General features: G+C 40.0%; 1 protein-coding gene across 1 annotated transcript; it reads left to right on the top strand.

Moving 5' to 3' along the window:
- Positions 1 to 387: 387 nt before the first annotated feature.
- Positions 388 to 20,286, top strand: LOC104952853 (actin-binding LIM protein 1; the record flags this gene model as incomplete). Its single annotated transcript, XM_010779764.1, has 23 exons — positions 388 to 551; positions 4,069 to 4,252; positions 4,864 to 4,973; positions 6,836 to 6,962; positions 7,086 to 7,179; positions 9,311 to 9,398; positions 10,081 to 10,145; positions 10,526 to 10,570; positions 11,802 to 11,879; positions 12,050 to 12,208; positions 12,423 to 12,467; positions 12,758 to 12,793; positions 12,964 to 13,093; positions 14,051 to 14,170; positions 14,903 to 15,007; positions 15,367 to 15,414; positions 16,286 to 16,426; positions 17,152 to 17,237; positions 18,393 to 18,516; positions 18,740 to 18,801; positions 19,282 to 19,342; positions 19,593 to 19,600; positions 20,096 to 20,286. Coding segments are annotated over 23 exons (2,182 nt in total), but the record flags the coding sequence as incomplete, so codon positions are not given.
- Positions 20,287 to 20,320: the final 34 nt, after the last annotated feature.

Genomic DNA, 20,320 nt, shown 5'->3' with positions numbered 1-20,320 from the left:
TCCTTTGAGGATAAAATTAAAGAAAACTCAATAGTGAAACTGATTTGATCAATACCCTTTTAGTGTGCCATTTACCAAGCCCTGCTCTCCTCAGCATTTTGCTTCTCCATCCTCCACTTATCAAGACAGACTATATTTAGGTTGTTGATCTCTAGAGCGCCTGTCTGGGCAGAGAACCCCAAGTTGTGCTGTCCTGCTCAATGTTGTTCTTTTTTTACCCTGACAGGCTCTCAGCAGTAGGTCTTCATCTTTGGGGTCTGTGTGATGCTGCAGATTCACCGTGTGTCCTCACATGAACACAACTGTTTAAAAAAAAAAAACTGGAAGCAATGTTACAAAAACTGCACAGAGCGGCCATGATGACTCATCAACATCACATTTCCATAGTAATGGTTTTGTCTCCTCTTTTGCAGTGGCTCGTGCACAGGAGACACACCACCACTCCTCAGAGAAGCCCCTGATTCAGTGCTACAAGTGCGGAGAGCCATGTAAGGGCGAGGTGCTGCGGGTGCAGAACAAGCACTTCCACCTAAAGTGCTTCACCTGTAAAGGTACGGCCATTGTAAACGGTGTTGAATGGGAAGTATTTACTGGTTTTGATTTGGCTCAGCTTTACTCAATGTGAGACAACCCTGATGTTAAAATCAAAAAGACTGTTCTTTAGTAACTAAGTGTGATTTTCTTTTTTAAAGGAGTCATCAGACAGCTTATTTCTGTCCTAAATTGGAAATAATTATGTGGGGGTTGTTGGAAAATTGGCAGCTAAGGTGTGAAGTTTTATTATTCAGCTAGTTTCATACTGTTAAAGTAGGAGGACATTTGCCTCTTTCCATTCACTACATACAGTAAATATAGTTAATTTTTGCTAAATCTGATGCTCCCGTTTGCAAAAGGTATGGAAGAGTCATAATGTGTAATGGTTCCTTATACTGAAAAAACTCAAACATTGACTTAAATTAAATGTATTATGTCAACAGATTATAACTGTATTAGGTTAGTTGAACGTGATAATAATACGTTTTAAATATTAAGTCCAACTGAATAGTATTGCTTTCAACCAACCTAACACAGTTTGTTGACATAATAAGTCAACGTTTCAGTTTTTTCAAAACAAAATACCAAAGCGCAACGGAAATAGTTTTTTTCCCGAGCTGTCCCAAAAAGCATCCAAATCACACCAAGTTGGATAGGAGCTGTCCCTAAAGGCTACACTGTCCTTCCCATCTTCTTCTAATGAAGGGGGTACGGTACACGGTGGTATGACTCATCTCCACTTCTCAGACACTTGTACTTTAATTAAAGTATCATCAAGACTGTTCTGACTAGTGACAGTGCAAATCCTTCGTTTATCCCAATTACTGATGGATCTCTGATTATGATGAAACCATCAAGCAGCTTCAGCCTTCTAGGCTTTTTGGATCTGTGACAGGAGCACTGTTATAGAGGTAGAGTAGATCACCAAGGCCACAGGATCACACAAGCAAACGCTAAGATTAAGACCTATATCTGTCCTTTACAAGTGGATATACATGCCTAGGTGGTGTGGAGTGTATGTGTGTGTTTGTGCACACAAGTCAGTGGTTGCAAAGAATACACAAGAACTGTTTCCAGACACGCCATGCTAATCCTTGTTCTAAATGTATATGTGCTGATGTGATTCTCCAACTTGTAAGACTAATTATACCGTAGTTGTTAGTTGTGGTCAAGTCAGGTAAGCTTATTAGGAGCTGAAGGAATGAGTATAAACACTGAAATGAGTTAGCATTTTAGCATTTACGCTTCCTTGTTTTAAAGTCAATGTATTTTTATGAATTGGTTTTTGGTAAGAAGCTTAAAATCATGTTTAAAGTTAAAAAAGTTCAAGATATTTAACCGTTTTGTTCTATGGCATGAAATATATCATTGAATACCACACTTGTTAATTTCAGGAGCTTATATGTGGCTCAAAAACAGCGGTTCTTCATCACGCCGAACACTAGTCTATATTTAGCTTAGTTGTCAGCCTTGGAATGTGTTTACGTTTTTTTAAAGCCGTGAATTTACTTTTTACTTTTTGCCATTTCATTAATGCTTCAAAAGTTATACAATTGTGTTAATATGAGTTAATATGTTAATGTTAATATGATAATGTTAATATGACTACTTAACAAAGGTGTAACTACAAAGTATATATTTTTTGCCACAGCGCTTATTTGCCAAAGTAATCTGAAATCTAATGATTTCTTCTAAGGAAACCAGTACGATGTTAACTTCCTGTGTTGGAATTAAAAAATATGTCATCCCTGGAGCTCACTTTTGACATTTATATTACCTCCTTGGCCAACAAACCCTAAACCGAAATGCATCAGAAAAAAACCTTTCAATTTCCCTGAATTCCCGTCAATTTAATTGGATAAATTGCAAAGAGGCATTTCATTTAATGGCATGCATCTGTTGAAAAGCTAAGGTCAGACTTCACAATGAAAGGCCACCAAATCCCCATTGCTGGTTTTCTTTTGACTCAGATAGCTTACAAGCTAATCTCATCAGCCCTGAGCTGTAATGCAATTAAATCTGATTCTCTTCCTCACCTGCACCCATTCATCCCCAGGATTTAGCCTGGCTCATTGCATAAGAATGATTAGGTGCCCTGGTCTCAGGCATCAAAATATTTTCCCTTTTAGCCGTGGCCCTTTTCAAAAGGCTACTACGATCCCAGCCTTACTCTGCGGTTCTGGAATATTTTGTGGTTATGTGGTTAAAATACTGCAGACACGCCTAACGTCTGGATCGTGATCAAACCGTATCTGGAGTTAACACAACATATGGAGACAGTGAGTCATATGAAATGGGAAAATCATGGGAATTTCACGTAAAAAATATGCCATATTTTAATCCATAAATTAAACACCTTGACATGACATCAGCACTACAAAATATGTTAAACCATGGGAGAACATGTTTTTTTCAATGTTGTGTCTGTCTGTTGGTCCGAATCGGATTAACAATATATAATGGATTGGCTCGACATCTTTGTAAAGATTTATTGTTTCCATAAGAACAATCCTAATGACTTTTCTTTCAGCACCACCATGTTGGGTTGAATGTCTAACCACTGTCAAATGGATCAATTGCAATATCACTATTGTTCAACTATTAGTCCAACACTTTATAATACTGCATATCAGGGCAATTGTAGGGACAAGGAGCCTGGGTAGGGGGTTGATATTTAGAGAAAAATAAATAGGGAAAAGTTACGAGAAAGCACTCCGAAATTCTCTTACATTCAAGTTATTAATTAACAAGAAAATAACTCTGAACATTTTTCTTTTTTTGTCAAGGAACCACATTGCTTTGCTTCTGCAATATTCAATCAACCTCATCACACCACAGGAAGTGCCACACTCATAGTAGTTCTTAGGCGTATGTGCTAAACATCAGCATGCTAGCGCTGCCATATATATACACATATATATATAGTAAACTTTAAATATGGTTAGCTTTAATACTTGATAACAGCATCACACCAACCTTACAATTATTCAAAACTGTTCCCAAATGAGTAATTCTGGCTTTGACAGTCTTTCATGTTTGAAGATGACAAGGTTAGATTTGAATAGAAGGAAGCTTGTTAGAGACCGACTATCAAGTAGGTAGTATTTAGAGCCAGTTATCTTCAGAATCAGATCAAAGCCATGTATTGGTCTTTACTATTTTATCATTGTTATTCCATTGAGAACTTTGACAATGAAAAGACCTTGCAGTAGTAGTGCTGATTAATTGACATAAGCCCTCCATGCAGAGTTCCTTCAAAGAGAGAAGTTCAGGGTCTCTCTAATTGAGACTGTGAGCACTGAGGAAAGGAGTTTCACGTTTTACTACACATTGTAATGCACACAGCTGTTAAAACATATTTCTCAGCATTGACTTTAGGCATTCAGTGACCCTTGAAGACTAGCAAGTATGAACAAAGCCATTAATGTGAGGAAGAGTTGGGTGGCTTGGTGGTTGGATGCTGTTTCTGTTATCCTGTATAGGCATAGCGTTTAATGATCTGACTCACACAGTGCTAATGTGTGTCCCGCACAGTGTGTGGCTGTGACCTCGCCCAGGGGGGGTTCTTCATGAAGAATGGAGACTATCTGTGCACGCTGGACTACCAACGCATGCACGGCACCCGCTGCAATGGCTGTGGGGACTTTGTGGAGGGGGAAGTGGTCACTGCCCTGGGCAAGACCTACCACCCTGCCTGCTTTGTCTGCACCATCTGCAAGTAAGACGATAAAGATGATAAACCACTGATCAACCCAGAGAATGAACTCTTTTGATTGTATTCTACTTACACCTATTTGGTCATTAGTGATGATTGTGATGGATTATTTTGTATAGACTATACATTGTTTTTTAAATGTATAATCCTATTCATTGTAACTTTGACAGGTATATCAGAAAGGTAAAGGGCTTGAAAGTATGTCAGCCTTTTCGGATTGAGTTAGCAATAAAAAACATATATTTGTTGTTCAGGTTCATTGTTTTCCAATATGTCTATCAATTCTAACCAAAATCCCCACACATACTACTTAGTGAAGTTATCTAGATCTTACAGTGTTGCAATTATGTGTAGCTTTCCAAAATAATAAAATGAAATTCTGCTCATCATCATGTGAAGTGACAGAGAGAATTCCCTGAGACAGTGTACCATGCTGTGTGTCACGTGTGTGTCATCAGATTATATTAAATATCCTCCTTAGGCGGTGAGTGTTGACACAGATCCACATCATGTCTCCCTGTCAACTACAAGCCATATCTCATAAACTCTTACACTTAGCATGGGGGCACAGCTCCTGTCTTGTTTACCAATTGTTAATGTCACCCCTCTTCCAGACGACCGTTCCCCGCCGGGGACAGGGTGACCTTCAACGGGAAGGACTGCTTGTGTCAGTACTGTGTGGAGCCAATGTCTCCGGGACCAAAGGACATCCTCGGCTCCAGCAGTAAGTCACCATTGTCTAATGAAAGATGCCCACAGGTTTAATGCACAGAAAGGTATTTGCTTTCACATGAGGGTACAGGTATTTTGTCTTCCACACATATTTTCATGCGTGGTATTTAATGTAGCTGTTGCCCAGTCACTTCAGCTGTGATATTTGCGCTGTGAAGAATAGTATTCAGGTTTAAATCAGGCAAGCTTGCCAACAATTTATTTAAAACTGCTATAAATCTGGATTCATTAACACAGTCATTACCAAGTGCTGTGCATCCAAACATTCAAACCTAAAAAAACATGACTTTGAATACTAGGGGAGGACAGTATGTTCGTTTTTTTTACTCTATTTTCAAAGGAAAATGCATTTAGTATCGGCCTTTCCATGTCCAAAGTTGCAATGTAATCTACAATTCAGTTTGGAATTAATTTAAATAAGCATAGGCCTATATACAAATAAAAACTAAATCAATTGCATTTAGCCGATTCAAAGATCTTAAAATGTAGGGCAGAATGTGTTTACAATGAGGTCCATCTAGAATATTTTCACTTAATAAAATAGTGCAGATAAAATAATATTTGTAATTGAAAATGTCACTAGTGATGAGTTTTCCAAGCTTTAAGATTAAGATAAGAGGTTTTTTTTACTTTTCTTTCTGAGTGTTCTGCCCAGATAAAGTAAATATCTGAAGCCAGCACCCGTTAGCTTAGCTTAGCAAACGTATTAAATACAACATTTCAATCAGTTAGTCTTTAAGGTGCTGGTTGGAAGATTTTGGTTAATTTGAAAAGAGCCAGGCTAGTTGTTTCCCGCAGCAATTAAGCTAATCTAATTAGCTTAGCTTCACTTAGTCACTTAGCTTGTATTAAGCTAAGTGACTGCTCGTTGTACCTTTATACAGTATTAAATGGACATACATAACATTGTCCTTCTCCTTTAAACTCTCAGTAAGATAAGGAATTTCCCAAATGTCAAACAATTCTTTTAAGAGAAAACAAGGTTAATGTTAAGGGGTAATTTGTGTATCCCAGTTGGTCAACAATTCCACTTAACTGTAGAGAAAAAACCTTGTAAGTAGCTCTCACACTACCCAGTTATGCCTAAGGACTGAATAATGTTGAGGTATCATTCATTCTCTTCTTTTCACAGCCTTGTCTTAGACCAGCCATATACCTTTATGATGAACACCAAGACATGTCCTTCTAAATCATGCATGTCCCTGCATTTCCTGTCCTCTGGCACAGCGAACTTGCAGCCCTCAAACCCCTCCTCTGATCACTTTCTTTCTTTCTTTTTCCACTCTTCCTCTTCCTATTCTTTCTCTATCACTCTCTTTCCCCCTACTGGTATCTCTGTTGGCGTTTGAAGAGCTTTTAGACAAGGTCACCTATGAATAAGGCATGCTGATTCTCCTCACGTCGTCATCGCAGGCGCAGCCTCGTTATGCCTTACGTTGTTATCATCCCCTGTGGTTGCAGTGGGCTCTGTGTTGCTTTCATCCTCTATTCATTAAAGAAGAGATGACAGGAAGATTGTAGGTTTAGAAACCAAGCCCTTGCACTTTTAAAGCCTCGGGATCCCACTTGGATATGGAGTGAGCTTTTAGAGCCATGGTGGGAGAGCAGTGGATGATAGAAAGAGGCAGCTGTCAGAACGTTGGTGGTAACACTCTGTCACCATCTAGTGTCTTGGGTCAGAACTGACAAGACGTCTCACTCCATGCTATTATAAGCATTTGTTGTGTAATACAAATCTTCAAGTGAGCATGTATTTGTTCTTTAGGCATTTCCTTGCTCTGATATTCTATTTTCTTGTAGTTGTTCACTTAAGAACACTTCATCTTTTTGAGCAACTTTTGCTGTTTTCCGCAGATTGCGCAGGATGTGGTCGAGACATTAAGAACGGACAGGCTCTTCTAGCATTGGACAAACAATGGCATCTGGGCTGCTTTAAGTGTAAGGCCTGCAACAAAGTGCTGACCGGGGAGTACATCAGCAAGTAAGCGGCTCACACTCACCTTAATAACAGGCCTTAGTAATGTTTACACCATATTCTCACACAGAATATGAAATGTCCTAGGACCTAAGTCCCTGCTGTTTATATTTGTCCGTCTCCTCTCAGGGATGGCGCCCCCTACTGTGAGAAGGACTACCAGATCCACTTTGGAGTTCAGTGTGAGGCGTGTCATCAGTTCATCACGGGGAAGGTGCTAGAGGTGAGACACACACACATCACATTCTTCAACTTCAACATCCCTCTGATGGTTGCTTAGGCCAGGCAAATGGACTTAATATTGCTCCTGGATTTCATATGAATCCTGCCTAAGGTATGTTACAGGAACATACACCCCCGAAAAAAATTAAGAGACCACCGCAGCATTATCAGTTTCTCTGGTTTTACTATTTAAAGGTATGTGTTAATATATATTGTATTCTATTGTTGTGTTGGAATTGAACAGATACTGGAATGGAATGGCTGCTATACATGTAGAGATTGAGATTGAAATACAATTGGAGTGGTCTCTTAATTAGTTTAGAGCTTAATGCTTCTAGTTGAATTTGAATTTGTAGGCATTACAATTACACCAGATACATTTAGGAAATACATTTCAGGTTTTAAATGAATATTTTATTGAGTGGATGTAGGTTCATAGTTGAAACAGTTTAGGAGTTTGTTGTAAAATCTAAATTCTGCTTCCCATACAGACAGGATGATGCCTCAGAGTGGAATTATGAAATGTAGTTTGATAAGCTGCAGTGTAATCCCTTGGCAACAGAGCCAAATAGACTCTTGACATGATGGTTTGCAACTAAAAGATTAATTCTTAGGATATATTTACATCTTTCTAGCTCTTCCTCAATACAAATGCTTGCACATACAAGCTTGCTTTGCCACAAGTGATATATGAATATTTAATAAAACACCTAATGTGGTGTGACATTTCAGAAGTTATCACTGCTCATTAATACTTCATGTAACGCGGCTGTTATGAAACTCTTTTTATTTAAGAGACTATATAAAGTGTTACAAACAACTCTGCTCACGGGTCTCTTGAACAAGAGCTGTGTGCCTGTTCTCCAGACACTGAGTTATGTGTCATTAAATGGTACCAAAATGTCACAGCAAGGCTTTTAGTAATCCAGCGCCAGGGCAGGACTTTGTGACAATAGGAAAAGGCCTAGGCATCTCACCACTGAGCTTCTGCCAATGGATCAGTGGTCCCACAGCCACAGCAGTCTGTCTAATAGTCTAATCGCTGACCCAAGACCAGGGTCAAATAGCGCTGAGCCATCGGTGGGTTTGTAGAGTCCTCTGGGAGGGTAATGTGGATGGCTTATTAATGCAGGGGCAATTAATCCAGATATTAAAAGTTGAGAGGAATACGGAAAGTATTGTAATTGCACACTACACATATAGCATAAGTACTTGTATTGATATTCTGTTTCACAATGTATGTGAAGAGAGTATTGGGAAAGAGCTTTGAAGTGCTCGCTATAGCCGCTTTGTCAAATGTTAAAATGCAAATACAAGGCGCTCCATATCTCTGAGTGGCCACTTCCTGCCTGAAATGTTACTGAGAGAGATTTGGGTATTTTATCACCCCCTGGTCAAAGTATCACATTGGTGTTATAAGGGTGCTCTCTGCATGCAAAGAGCCACTTCAATGCAGAGGAAATTCAGACGCTCCAGCCGTCAAGTCGTTTTATGCAGGTTATCACAAAGAGGAACATTCTCATATTGTAGGCAGGTTGGCTGTGTCAAACAGACATTATTACATTTCGTACAATTTTGAGGAACTTGTACATTACTTGAGTATTTAATTCAGTATAAATTGAATTCTCCATAATTGAATACTCGAAAAGAGGCTATTTTTTATATTTCGGAATATGTTTCTGCTGTTAATACTTTAGCAGAATTTTCAATGCAGGAGTTTAACTTGTAACGCAGTATTTTACTGTCTTCTTACTTAACCTAAATAAAGGATTTGAGTACTTCTTACTTCTCACATGAACTGTCGGAGAAAACATATTATACATTGTTATAATGTAACATAATATACATTAAACCTGCAGACCAATAAGAGGGGAACATATTCTCCAACAACTGCCCAGTTCAACTATCTCATCAGCAGTTGTTTTTGAAGGAAGTGAGAGCAGTTACCCAGGATCTGATGAAACCACCCCATTAGGTCTCAGAGGTGAAAGAGAGGTGTAGCTAAGAGCAGGTAAAGCACTGGATTTTTATCCTTTTAGACGCAGCTCCGCTTCGCTCATTTTACTGCGGGCTTCATTGATCTTCATTTTCCTGTGATGTCAAGTCTGTTTTGTGCGCTCTGTGTTTTCCAGGCCGGAGATAAGCACTACCACCCCAGCTGTGCGCGATGCAGCAGGTGCAATCAGATGTTCACAGAAGGAGAAGAGATGTATCTGCAAGGTGAGCAGGAATACGTGCTTTATCACAGCCACCTGAAAACCTTTGTTAACCGTTAAACAGAAACTGCAGAAGTGCTTGCTCCTTTAATATCTTGTTTTACTGTTATTAGTAAAAGGAGCCTATTCATATATTGACAGTATATAGATTTGTGACAAATTAAGGGAAAGTATCTATAAATATTATGTGTGTGCTGATACGCTGTACTGCTGAAACTGTGTATTGATCAGAAACTACTCAAGAGATGAACACAATTCATCAAAACGATTATTCATTTACTCAAACCACAAACATCTTTTATTTTTACCATCCATTTTGTTTAAACATTTAATAAAAAAGAAAGGACAAACAAGTCATTATTAATGATGGTGGAATTCATTCGGGTAATTTTGATTTGACGCCATTGCAGCTCTAGTGTGAAAATAATGATGTTTAGCATTTGATGACTTGATCCATGTTGCAAATTTCAATACAGACCATCTTTGCATAATACTTTTTTTCTTCAATGTGCTGTGTACCAGGTGTTTATTAGACATCCTTTAATAGGACTGTCAATAACCCATGTAACAACTCATTTGTCGCCCATCTGTATAGTTGGCAGAGTATGGAAATGCATACTAATAATGTGAATATACTGTAACCATATGTTACCCTGATTATATTTTCTCGCTTTCCATCTCCTCAGGATCAACGGTGTGGCATCCTGGCTGCAAGAACACCACCCGAACAGAGGAGAGACACAGAGAGCGGGTAGGAATTTGGGCCTCACTGACTCCATTGTCCCTGACTTTGTCCGGAATGAGAGGACCTTTCTATTCGTGTCTCCTGACACATGTTTTTCAGGAAAAGATAAAAAATGTGGAATATATAACGAGGGATTCCGCATTAGCTGTTCCAGTTCCAACAGTAAACTATCAAACCTAAACCTGTTGTGGTTCACATCATTTGCCTATTGAGGCGGTGTGTGTGTGTGTGTGTGTGTGTGTGTGTGTGTGTGTGTGTGTGTGTGTATTGTTCATGTGCATAATATTTACATGTCAAGCTTGATGTGTGTGTGAATTGTGAGTCGGGCTGGAGAGGCAGAACCCCTGTGTGATGTCCTGTGAACCCCCCTCTCCCTTCCTCCACAGCTATTGCCTCCGTCCCTCTTATTCCTCCAAAAAACAGAAAGGCAGGTACTGTATTCGCTATTGGCTATGAGATGGCATCATCCTGTGTTCCACCATGTACATAGGACACTGTGTGGCACTGTATGCTGCCATCTGCTGGAGACAGCCTGCAGTGCCCTCTTTGTGTCATATGAAGCCATTCAGTCTTGTCTTTCAACGCCTTATTCTAAGCTCATATCAAAATACATTAAACATAATTATGCACACATTTGAAAGAGCAGACACAATATCAATATGACTTCCAAATCCCCATTCTACCTGTGAGGTGAAAAGCTAATTTAAAGGGATAGTTTATTTTTTGAGATGTATGTGGTCCATTGTCAGTGTATGAAGGTGTGAAACACACATGACCACTGGCAAAGAACTTAAGCAAAACTTAATTTAGAAGCCTAAAAAAAGGCCAGAAAAAAACCATCAATATTATTGATTATATTTCCACTGCTTTACCCTGCTGACAGACAGTCCTTTCTGGCAGGTAACAGTAGTTATTACATCCATTTGTGCTCTCCATTGACAAAAACAATAATTCTACTACACAGATTACAGAGGTTTCTGGACCACTGCTGCCTCAAACGATTTGTGTAATTTGTGTAGTATTTTGAATTGAGTAAGTTCACTTCCGTGTTTAGTGTTGTAAAATGACAGTTTTTGTCAATGTAATCTAATGGCTTTGGCAAGAGCATAAATAACAGCTGCAGTTCAACCATCCACAGCATTATATTGCTAATAACTGTGTCAGTACTACTTTCTCCTTCAAAACTGGGCGCCTGCCAACCGCCATGCCCTTCAGGTAATACACTGACTGTGGATAAGTACCTTAAACAACACAATTGAGAAGAAAACCTGAGCTATCCCTTTAATTACGCTACATTCAGTCTCGCTGATGCCATTCAAACTGTTCATTTCAAATAAACTGGCATGACGTTTTCAAGGACATACAATCACTGTGCATAAAAGCGCTCATTCACTTTGCAAATTTGCAAATGAATGACCTAATCATGAAATGACATGTTAGTATTTCCAAGTACCTCATGTTATTAATGAAACTTAAATACAGGGTTTGCAATTCCCTCTCATCGCTCATACAATATAAAAGCCCAACAGTGAAATGTTGAAATGTTTTGGGTGATAATCACGGTGTGCAGATGGCAGGGGGCTGCGGATCATGGGAGACTGAATTCCTAACAGACTTGTTTCGACTAACCGCCACTTATGTGTTTTTCTCTACTTCTCACAGCCTACGAGGTCGTCATCGGAGAGTATTTGTTCCAGACCTGGTTCAAGCATACCTGGCTCACCGGGTCACACGATCTATGTAAGAAATATTATAGACCTACATCCAAATAGATGTAACAATCGTTTTACTCGTCAGAAATTCCCTTATTTAACAACATCCTATTTGACCTTGTCAGTTATAGAAATGTCCATAGTAGTAATCTCCCTCTACCCTTATGTGTGTATGCATGTTTGTTTTTATCTCCCTAGGCAAAAGTAGACAATGAGATCCTTGATTACCGAGACCTAGCTGCCATTCCAAAAGTCAAAGCCATTTATGACATTGAGCGCCCTGATCTTATTACGTATGAACCTTTGTACACCACCTCCCTGGATGAGAGAGACGAGAGACGAGAGAGTGTGGGAGAGGTAAACACTCAGGCCGCATGCACTTTTTCCTGCATGCATGGCGTCTTAATGCACAAACAGTACTGTGCATCAAGACAAATGTTCCTCTTATGATCCTCTGTTTTGTTGTTGGTTTAGTTTTTCTTCTGGTAAGACTTTTACAATACACAAAGAAAACCTTTTTATGCTGTTTTCAAAGCTTGTATGTATCACTGAACATCTGTGTCCCTCACAGCTCCACACTGCCAGGAGGGAGCGTTCTCCCTTGCCCGATGACAAGGTAAGATATGTCAACCTGTGCTGATGATGATAAATGTTCTTAAAGGAAAGAGCAGAGGTGAGCATCACATAAAAATGAGACCATGTGCATTGTAGCTACACAGCTTGCAAAATGTGAAAGATCAGCACATAGTGGTGTTTTTTTTTAATAGTGGCTAAGTGATATTTATCTGGCTGTCTGGGCTCTTTTGCCTCTATGGAGCAATGCTATATTAACTAGATTAATGATCTTGTTTTAAGAGAGGGTCTTTTCAACCGAGCTATAATTCAGACCTGTTTTATTCTTCCCAGTCCTCAAGGAACATGTCACCAACCCCATCTGGTGAGGTGAGGATATCACTTTATTTTAATTTTCCCCTGTGTGTGATGTACATGCAGTATATACACATTTGTATTAACACCAGCAGGTTGTGTAATAACCTGTGTGTGTGTGTGTGTGTGTGTGTGTGTGTGTGTGTGTGTGTGTGTGTGTGTGTGTGTGTGTGTGTGTGTGTCAGGGCTCTTACGACAGGAGGGAACGCATCCTCCAAAGGTCAACCAGTCAGGGCTCGATAGGATCACCAGTTTATAATCGCCATGGTTACACCCCCTGTCTGTCACGGTCTCCTCAGCATTTTCACAGGCCAGGTGAGTATGTGTTTGTGCGTCTGTGGGCAGATACGTGTATTGTTACATTGTTCATAAAAGAAAGAGGTTATAGTAAGGTGGATTGACGTGCTCATTACTATTCTGTTAAAACATTGTGGATGAGTTCACTGACCCTCCACCTTAAGGTTCTTGCTTCACTCCTTCTGATGTTCTTCTTTTAAGGGGAATTCCAACAAAATTACCTTTGGGTTATGTTAATTATTTTTGCCTTTAAATTAAGAGCAATCCATTCGTTTGCAGAATGATAACCTTAAAGTGAATTTTGCGCCTTTAACACCACAATTTCTCATGAGTTTAATATTCTTTCCTTTGAAAAGATTGGTTTTAAAGGGACAGTTTTGTAAATTTCCCCTCGAGTAAATTTGTTCTGATATTCTGATTTACACACAATACCAAAAATACATATTTTCCATTTTACCTGTAGTGCTATTTATCAATATAGATTGCTTTGGTGTAAGTTTCTGAGGGGAATATAAGTCGTAGAGATGCCTGCCTGCTCTTGACTTGCTAGTCTGTTGGGTTTTTCACATGATTCATTATTGGTGCTTTGAGCACCAAAAAAACGAATTGCCATATAGTTATTTCATATTCAAAATGAACCTCTACGTCTAATATCTCCAACAATAGGCTCCTCACACATTCACAATAAAGATTGATAAAGAACACAATAGGTAAGAGGAAAAATATGTGTTATGGCTTTTGGGTTTAGCTGTCTTTAAATGTAATATCTTTACATGTTTATTATTTGTTTTATCTTGAATACTCGCTATCTCTCACTTTGGGTGACTTTTATTTCCTCTTTTTGACTTTTGATTCCTGTATATCTTCCTTTTCTTTTGTTCCTCACCTTCTCACCTTCTATCTCCCCCCCACTATCCACTGCCTGGTTTGCTCCTGGGGTTTTTGTCCCTTGCCCCACACCCTCAATCCCTGCAGAGGCTCTGACAGGCATGCAGAAGCTCTGCTCCTCCTTGTGCAGTAACAGTGTGGGCTCCAGAAATAGTGACTCACGCCCCACCTCCCCTTTCAGACACCACTTCCTCCCCCATAGCCAAGGTAAGGGCCCCACTCCACTCCTCTCCGCTGCCCCCCCTAAGGCAACGCATCACCTCCATCCCCACCTGGGACGCCACCTCCCCGTCACTGCCCCATCTGTCATTCTGGATCCATCGCCATTTCTCATTAAAATGTATCTATCTTCCTGAATGATCATGCGGTCAAATCATTGATTATTCACTAACTCGCATGCCCTTCTTCTTCACCTTTGACTATCACAGCCTCCGCCAAAGTAGCTGACAGGCTCTTTGGGCTTGTGTTTTTGCAGTTTTGCATGCACTTGAGAGATACCACTAATCATAATCCAATATCCAAACTGACAGGTTTTTTTTTACAGAATGAATCTCTAGACCCCAGTAAACTGTAAAACTGAGATAGAAAAAGGTTCTGTAATATAAGTTTGCCGTTGCACACTGTGTGGAGTCATTAACTTCCTGACTGTGAACTCTTATCAAACTGTGAATTCACATTATATTTTAGACTAACATACATTATAGTTCATGAATCATTGCAGTGCATATCCCAATTCGCTATTATATAGTTTGTTCCGCTTTTGTGCTTTCCTTCATACACATAGCATACAGCTCCATTAACTGCATTTATCAAAAGCTACCAGAATGTCTCCCACCCGCTCAATATTACCTCCTCTGGTCCCATGTGCTGCGCCGCTCAGACTGTGGTTCCCCTTCAGTTTCCCTGCTTATGTTCTGTTCTTGGTTCTTCTCACTGGAGGCACTGACCCCCCGAGTGGCCGGAGCTCCCCCCTCCCGCTCAGGCCCGACAGCCGGCCGGTCACCCCGCCTCTCTCTCTGACCCCTAAACATTTCCACCTCCCAGGTAGGAGCTGGAGCGCACCCTGTCACTGCTCGTCCCTACTTTCTATTTATCTATCTTTCTATCTTTCTTTCTATCTATCTACCTATTTATCTATCTATCTATCTATATATCTATCTATCTATCTACCTACCTATCTATCTATCTATCTATCTACCTACCTATCTATCTATCTGTCATTATAATCCATTTGGGATCAGCTTTTGCTTTTTCCCCTCTTTCATTATGCTGGAAAAACGGTGATTGAGTGTAGTCCCTATGCATCGTCATCACTTTGTGTTTAAATAAATGTTTAATATGTGTGACAGAGTCACTGTTTGCTCAGAGAAATGACTTTTCTGTATGTATCTGAATGTTTTCAGATCAAGGGAGCAACATCTACAGAAAACCCCCCATCTATAAACAACACGGTACCTTTCCTCCTCTCGTACAGCCTGTGTGAAAAATGCCTGAGTACAAGTTCAAAGTAATACTTCTCGGTAGTGTAATGTTATTGAGCTGGGCTCTTGACAGAAAGTAATTTTGTTAATCAAGTCAAACTATGTATTCATTTGACTGTGTAGTCATCCCCAGTGTCAGTGTATGAGCACTGTTTGAAGTCTGTCTCCAATCCTCTTCTGTCTGACCTGTAGCTTGTTTTACACACTGCACTTTGTCTCTTAACAAGTCACAGTAGCAATTTTCTCAAAGCGAGATTATGTAACCTTTGCCGAGCTGTGACAATTTACAGGATAATGACTCCTCAATTTCATGAAGAGTCATTTGCAACCTGACTAAGAGTGAGAGGAATTACACCACAACCTCTTCTACTGTATATCCGTCGCTGATATAAAGTAATGTAACAATAGCACAAGTAGAGACGGTTCATAAAGTCGAAAAACTCATATTGTCAGTTACATTGACTTCATCTAACTGAAGTTTGCCCATTTTAGCTGACATCAGCCATCATTGTAATACAAAATACTTTATTATTATTTTTAAAATCCCAAGTTTGCTGTTGTGGCCGTCAGCCTTATTTTGCCAGCTACTGTTAGCATAGCATTTCACTACAATAATCATGAAACATCCTTAAAAACAAGGCTCTTATCCATCTGTGATTAGTAAAAGGCATTATCCAATATTCAGTGACTTGTTAGGAAAACATTTATTTGGCATACACCTGGACGACCGAGATTCCTGATCGTTAAGACCTCGATCGATGATCCGATGGTGCTGAAATGTTTATTTGTGGGTGAGACTTACTGAGACACTGATAGATCAGTTCCTATGGTTACAACCTAGATACAGATGCCATAGCACGTCAAAGCAAGTCTGCTGATGAGATCATCAGATCGGCCACCTTCCCCGCTGCCCATGCTCCATCTCCGGATGACAGCTCGCGGAGTGAGGGCGACCGCTGGCCTTGCTCTCTTGCTGTATTAGGTACAGTAGGCTCTGATGGGCATGCTTGCACTGCTATCTTCTGGTGGTGCAATAGACAACTCACCACAACCTAACTCTTGTTGTTTCACCCTTACAGCTGCCCCTCTAGCTTAACTGCATCCCCGCTTCAATCAGAGCTAACGCTTTTATTCTGGCATTACAGTATTTTCCTTTATTTGCCCGTTATTTGGTTTCTGTTGCTGCCATATTATTTTTCTGCTTGAGGTAGCATCAGTTTCACTATTTTTCGTTCACTTACTGCACATGATGGGTGCACTAGCTTTACACAGTAGTGCCACAAATGACTTGGACAGAGATAACTGAGACTGACTTCAAACTTGTCTGTCTGTTGTACATTGTGCTGTTCTGTCTACAAAATCTTGACATGAATGATGAAGTGTAAACCTCACGGCATGTCAGTCGAGCCAAATATTCCAATAAGTCACTCTGTTTGTCTGTCTCGTCAACTCTGTCTCACATTTGTGTTCTTCCGTCCACCTATTGCTCGTAAACTATGTGTGTTCCTCACTGCTCTACAGCCGAGTGAAGCAGACTCAGTGTTGTGTCTTTCTCTAAATGTGACCTGTGGATGAAGCATTTCATCTGGTTGTACTTGACATACAAGTACATGTGAAGCATGGTTTCCTCTAGTGTGTTTCAATGTGTGTGTATGTATATATGGTTTTTAAATATAAAATATTTTGGCCCGTTAACAACCATTGTAGGTTCAGAAGGGGGTAGACGATCCAGAGAAGAGGAGGAGGAAGACACCTTGAAAAAAAAGCAGATCCACGAGGAACATCTCAGCAAGGTCAGGGAGGTTGTCTTGAATCTTCAACTTAAAGGGGACCTATCATGCAAAATGCACTCTTGTACGTCTTTTATACATGAATATGTGTCCCCGGTGTGTCAGGGAACTCACCAAGTTTCAGAAAACACAACCCTCTCTCTTTTCCTCCATACCCAAATCTCTAAAAACGGGGCTGCAACGGAGCTGATACAGACTGATACGGATTTGAAAATGCTCTGACGTCAGGAACGAGGAGCTCCGCATATATGGCCAACTCTCCGCCTATCAGGGGAATGGGGGGTTGGGTACTTATGCCAGGCCTGTAAGTGGCGCTGTAGTCTGCCACAAAAGCAGCGAAGAAGACTGGACTGGTTGCCATGGTTGCCCTTCTGTTTATTCTCCGCTGTGGCTCTTTTTCTCCCTCCCCGAGGCAAGCGTTTGCTCCTGCTGCTGTATTTCAATGCAATTCCTCCCCGTCGAGGCAAGCGCTGTAATTCTCTCCGGTAGTCCACCAGCAGATGACAAACACCCACCTCTCCGCCTCTTCCAAGGAACGAGGGGACTGTGCGGCAGAGTTTCAGTTAGATTTTTTTTTCGCCGGTCAACATGTCCGTTAAAGTTTAAATCTTCCGGACAAAATTAGAAAAGTGCCGGTCAAAGGTCTTCTTTGTTATTTATTGAGCTTTAAAACAAATGAATAATGACTCTATATAATCATATAAGAATAAAACACGGAGGACGGAGATCTCTTTTTCTCCCCCTCTTCTGAGAGCCCAGCAGCTGATCTCAAAGCACGCCTTCCTGCAGGGGGGCGTGGTCAGCTGCAGCTCATTTGCATTAAAGCTATACGTCACAGAATCAGCCCCTGCAAAAACAGGGCTAGAAAGGGCAAATACTGTAGAGCGAAATGAGGCATGGCTAAAATGCAGGATCTGTTTGGTATTTTGAAAAAAAACTATATTTATATACTTTATATAGGTATGGCCCTACAATATATTGTTCAAATATAGCATGATAGGTCCACTTTAAGGCTATATTATTCAACATTTCCGAGATTTTTTTTTTTTACTTTATCCAAACAATTGCCATACTGTAGATGTTGTAAATCTCATAAATTTATGTTTATGCGTGAATGTACTATATTTATTAAATGTGTGTAAATGTGTGTTTGTGTAGATTCAGTCTGGTTTGGGAAAGCTCATTCTGAAGGAGGAGATGGAAAAAGATCAGATCAGGGAGCGTCACACACGTAGCCTCTCTGCTCAGCGCTACGACCCCAAACAGACCGACTGTGACGCAGGTAAAGCAGCCTCATCAGCTAATGTAGGCCTGAGTCGTCAGCAATATACTGTAATAACATGGTCTGTTCTATATAACACTTTCAGATGTTTGCATTTGTTTTACTGTAACATGTCTAGGTTATGGAATACCTTAATTTTGTGATTTGAATTTTGTGTTAATGTAAATGCTCCTGTTTTCAGTCATCATCTTTTGTATAAATTGGAACGTTATTTATGTTCCAGAACCAACTTCTCCAACCCAAACTAACTCTCTGCCTGGTTATGGAAGGAACGGGCTGCATCGGGTAAGGGTTCACTCACGCTTAAAAATATAGCTGTTGGTTATGTTTCAGAAACAGCTGCATACTAACGCTGTAAGAGGCACGTGAGTCCTAATGTTGATTTTTTTTTTTTTATCTGTGAGGAAAAGATAAGTTCAATTGTGTTTAGAGTACAGTATTGTGGTAAAAACTTTTATTTCACCTGTTCCTTAGTCATAAACACAGAATAGAAAACAATTTAGATCACTCTTAGCAAATGGATCATATATATATTTTTGACCCTCAGGGCTTCCGTAAAATGCAGAAAAATGACAAACAGAAAAAAATGTCTCACCTATAAGCAGAGGTTGCATGTTAAATCCATTGCATATTGTCTCCAATGCCAGAAACACTAATTATAAACGCATTTCTTCCCTAATACTTCTTAAATCTTATTCTGGTTCATAGTAAGCAACAAAATACCCATATGTTGATTTTGATGTACTGTTGTCTGTTTTCCCGCAGCCCCAGTCCACAGACTTCACCCAGTACAACAGCTACAGTGACATTTGTGGGGGAGGCAGAGGTGAGAGCTGCTACCAGAAGGCGGCAAACAAGCTAATCTCTTGCAAATGTCACCAGAGCTATTCAACATCAATATTCAGAAATCGATTGCTACGTGTACATAAATGGGACATGCATTTAAAAATATTTGCATAATGAGTCACACAATGTGTCATCAGGGAGAACAGTGTTGTAGAATGTAGCCTGACAGGGGATTTGACAGCAAAACCATTAACTGTGAGTCTCATTTTCTGTCCCATGTTGTCCTGCAGAGTTTCAGGTATGTCTCTCATCTGCTTTTTCACATGGCATGCTTCCTCACCTTGCATCATATATTTGCTTGCTCATGGGTTGCAAGAGGCACCTTGCCCTGAATTCACACTGCCCACTCCTGCTACATGCTTGCATCACTGTTGGAGTAAATGTCAACTACAGGGCATGCAGTGCAGTGATTTCAAATGCTAAAACATGCACTGCCCAGTAGCTGAGTCAGTGTATTGTAAATGCAGTGTGCAATCATAGCCTCATGTCTTATTTTGTGTGTTGTTTTCCAATGTTTTGACTCAAGCTAAACGTCACATTTTAAATATATGATTTTAAAAATTACATACACATTCAGAAAACATTCTCCATCTCAAATACTTCTTAAAAAACTGAACTGTATCCAAGCTCCATCCAGTGACCACTGCGCCCACAGTCATTAGTGGACACATTCATACCATTAACATACAGTCCCCTTCCACTATATTACATGTGTGTATGTTCTATTCTTTAGCACATTAAGGATGGCCGTGCAGCACTAACAAGGATGGACAGGGGAGTATCTATGCCTAATATGTTGGAACCAAAAGCAAGTATCTTCTCCTTTTTGCACTGATGACAACATTGTAATCTGCACTGAAATATACACTGAACAAAAATATAAACGCAACACTTTTGTTTTTGCTCCCATCTTTCATGAGATGAACTCAAAGATCTAAAACATTTTTTACATACATAT

This window comes from Notothenia coriiceps, unplaced genomic scaffold, assembly GCF_000735185.1.
Source record: "Notothenia coriiceps isolate Sejong01 unplaced genomic scaffold, NC01 NC01_scaffold00020646, whole genome shotgun sequence".
Lineage (NCBI taxonomy): Eukaryota > Metazoa > Chordata > Actinopteri > Perciformes > Nototheniidae > Notothenia > Notothenia coriiceps.
Note: the sequence above shows the minus strand (reverse complement) of the source record. Positions and strands in the feature narration are given on the sequence as shown.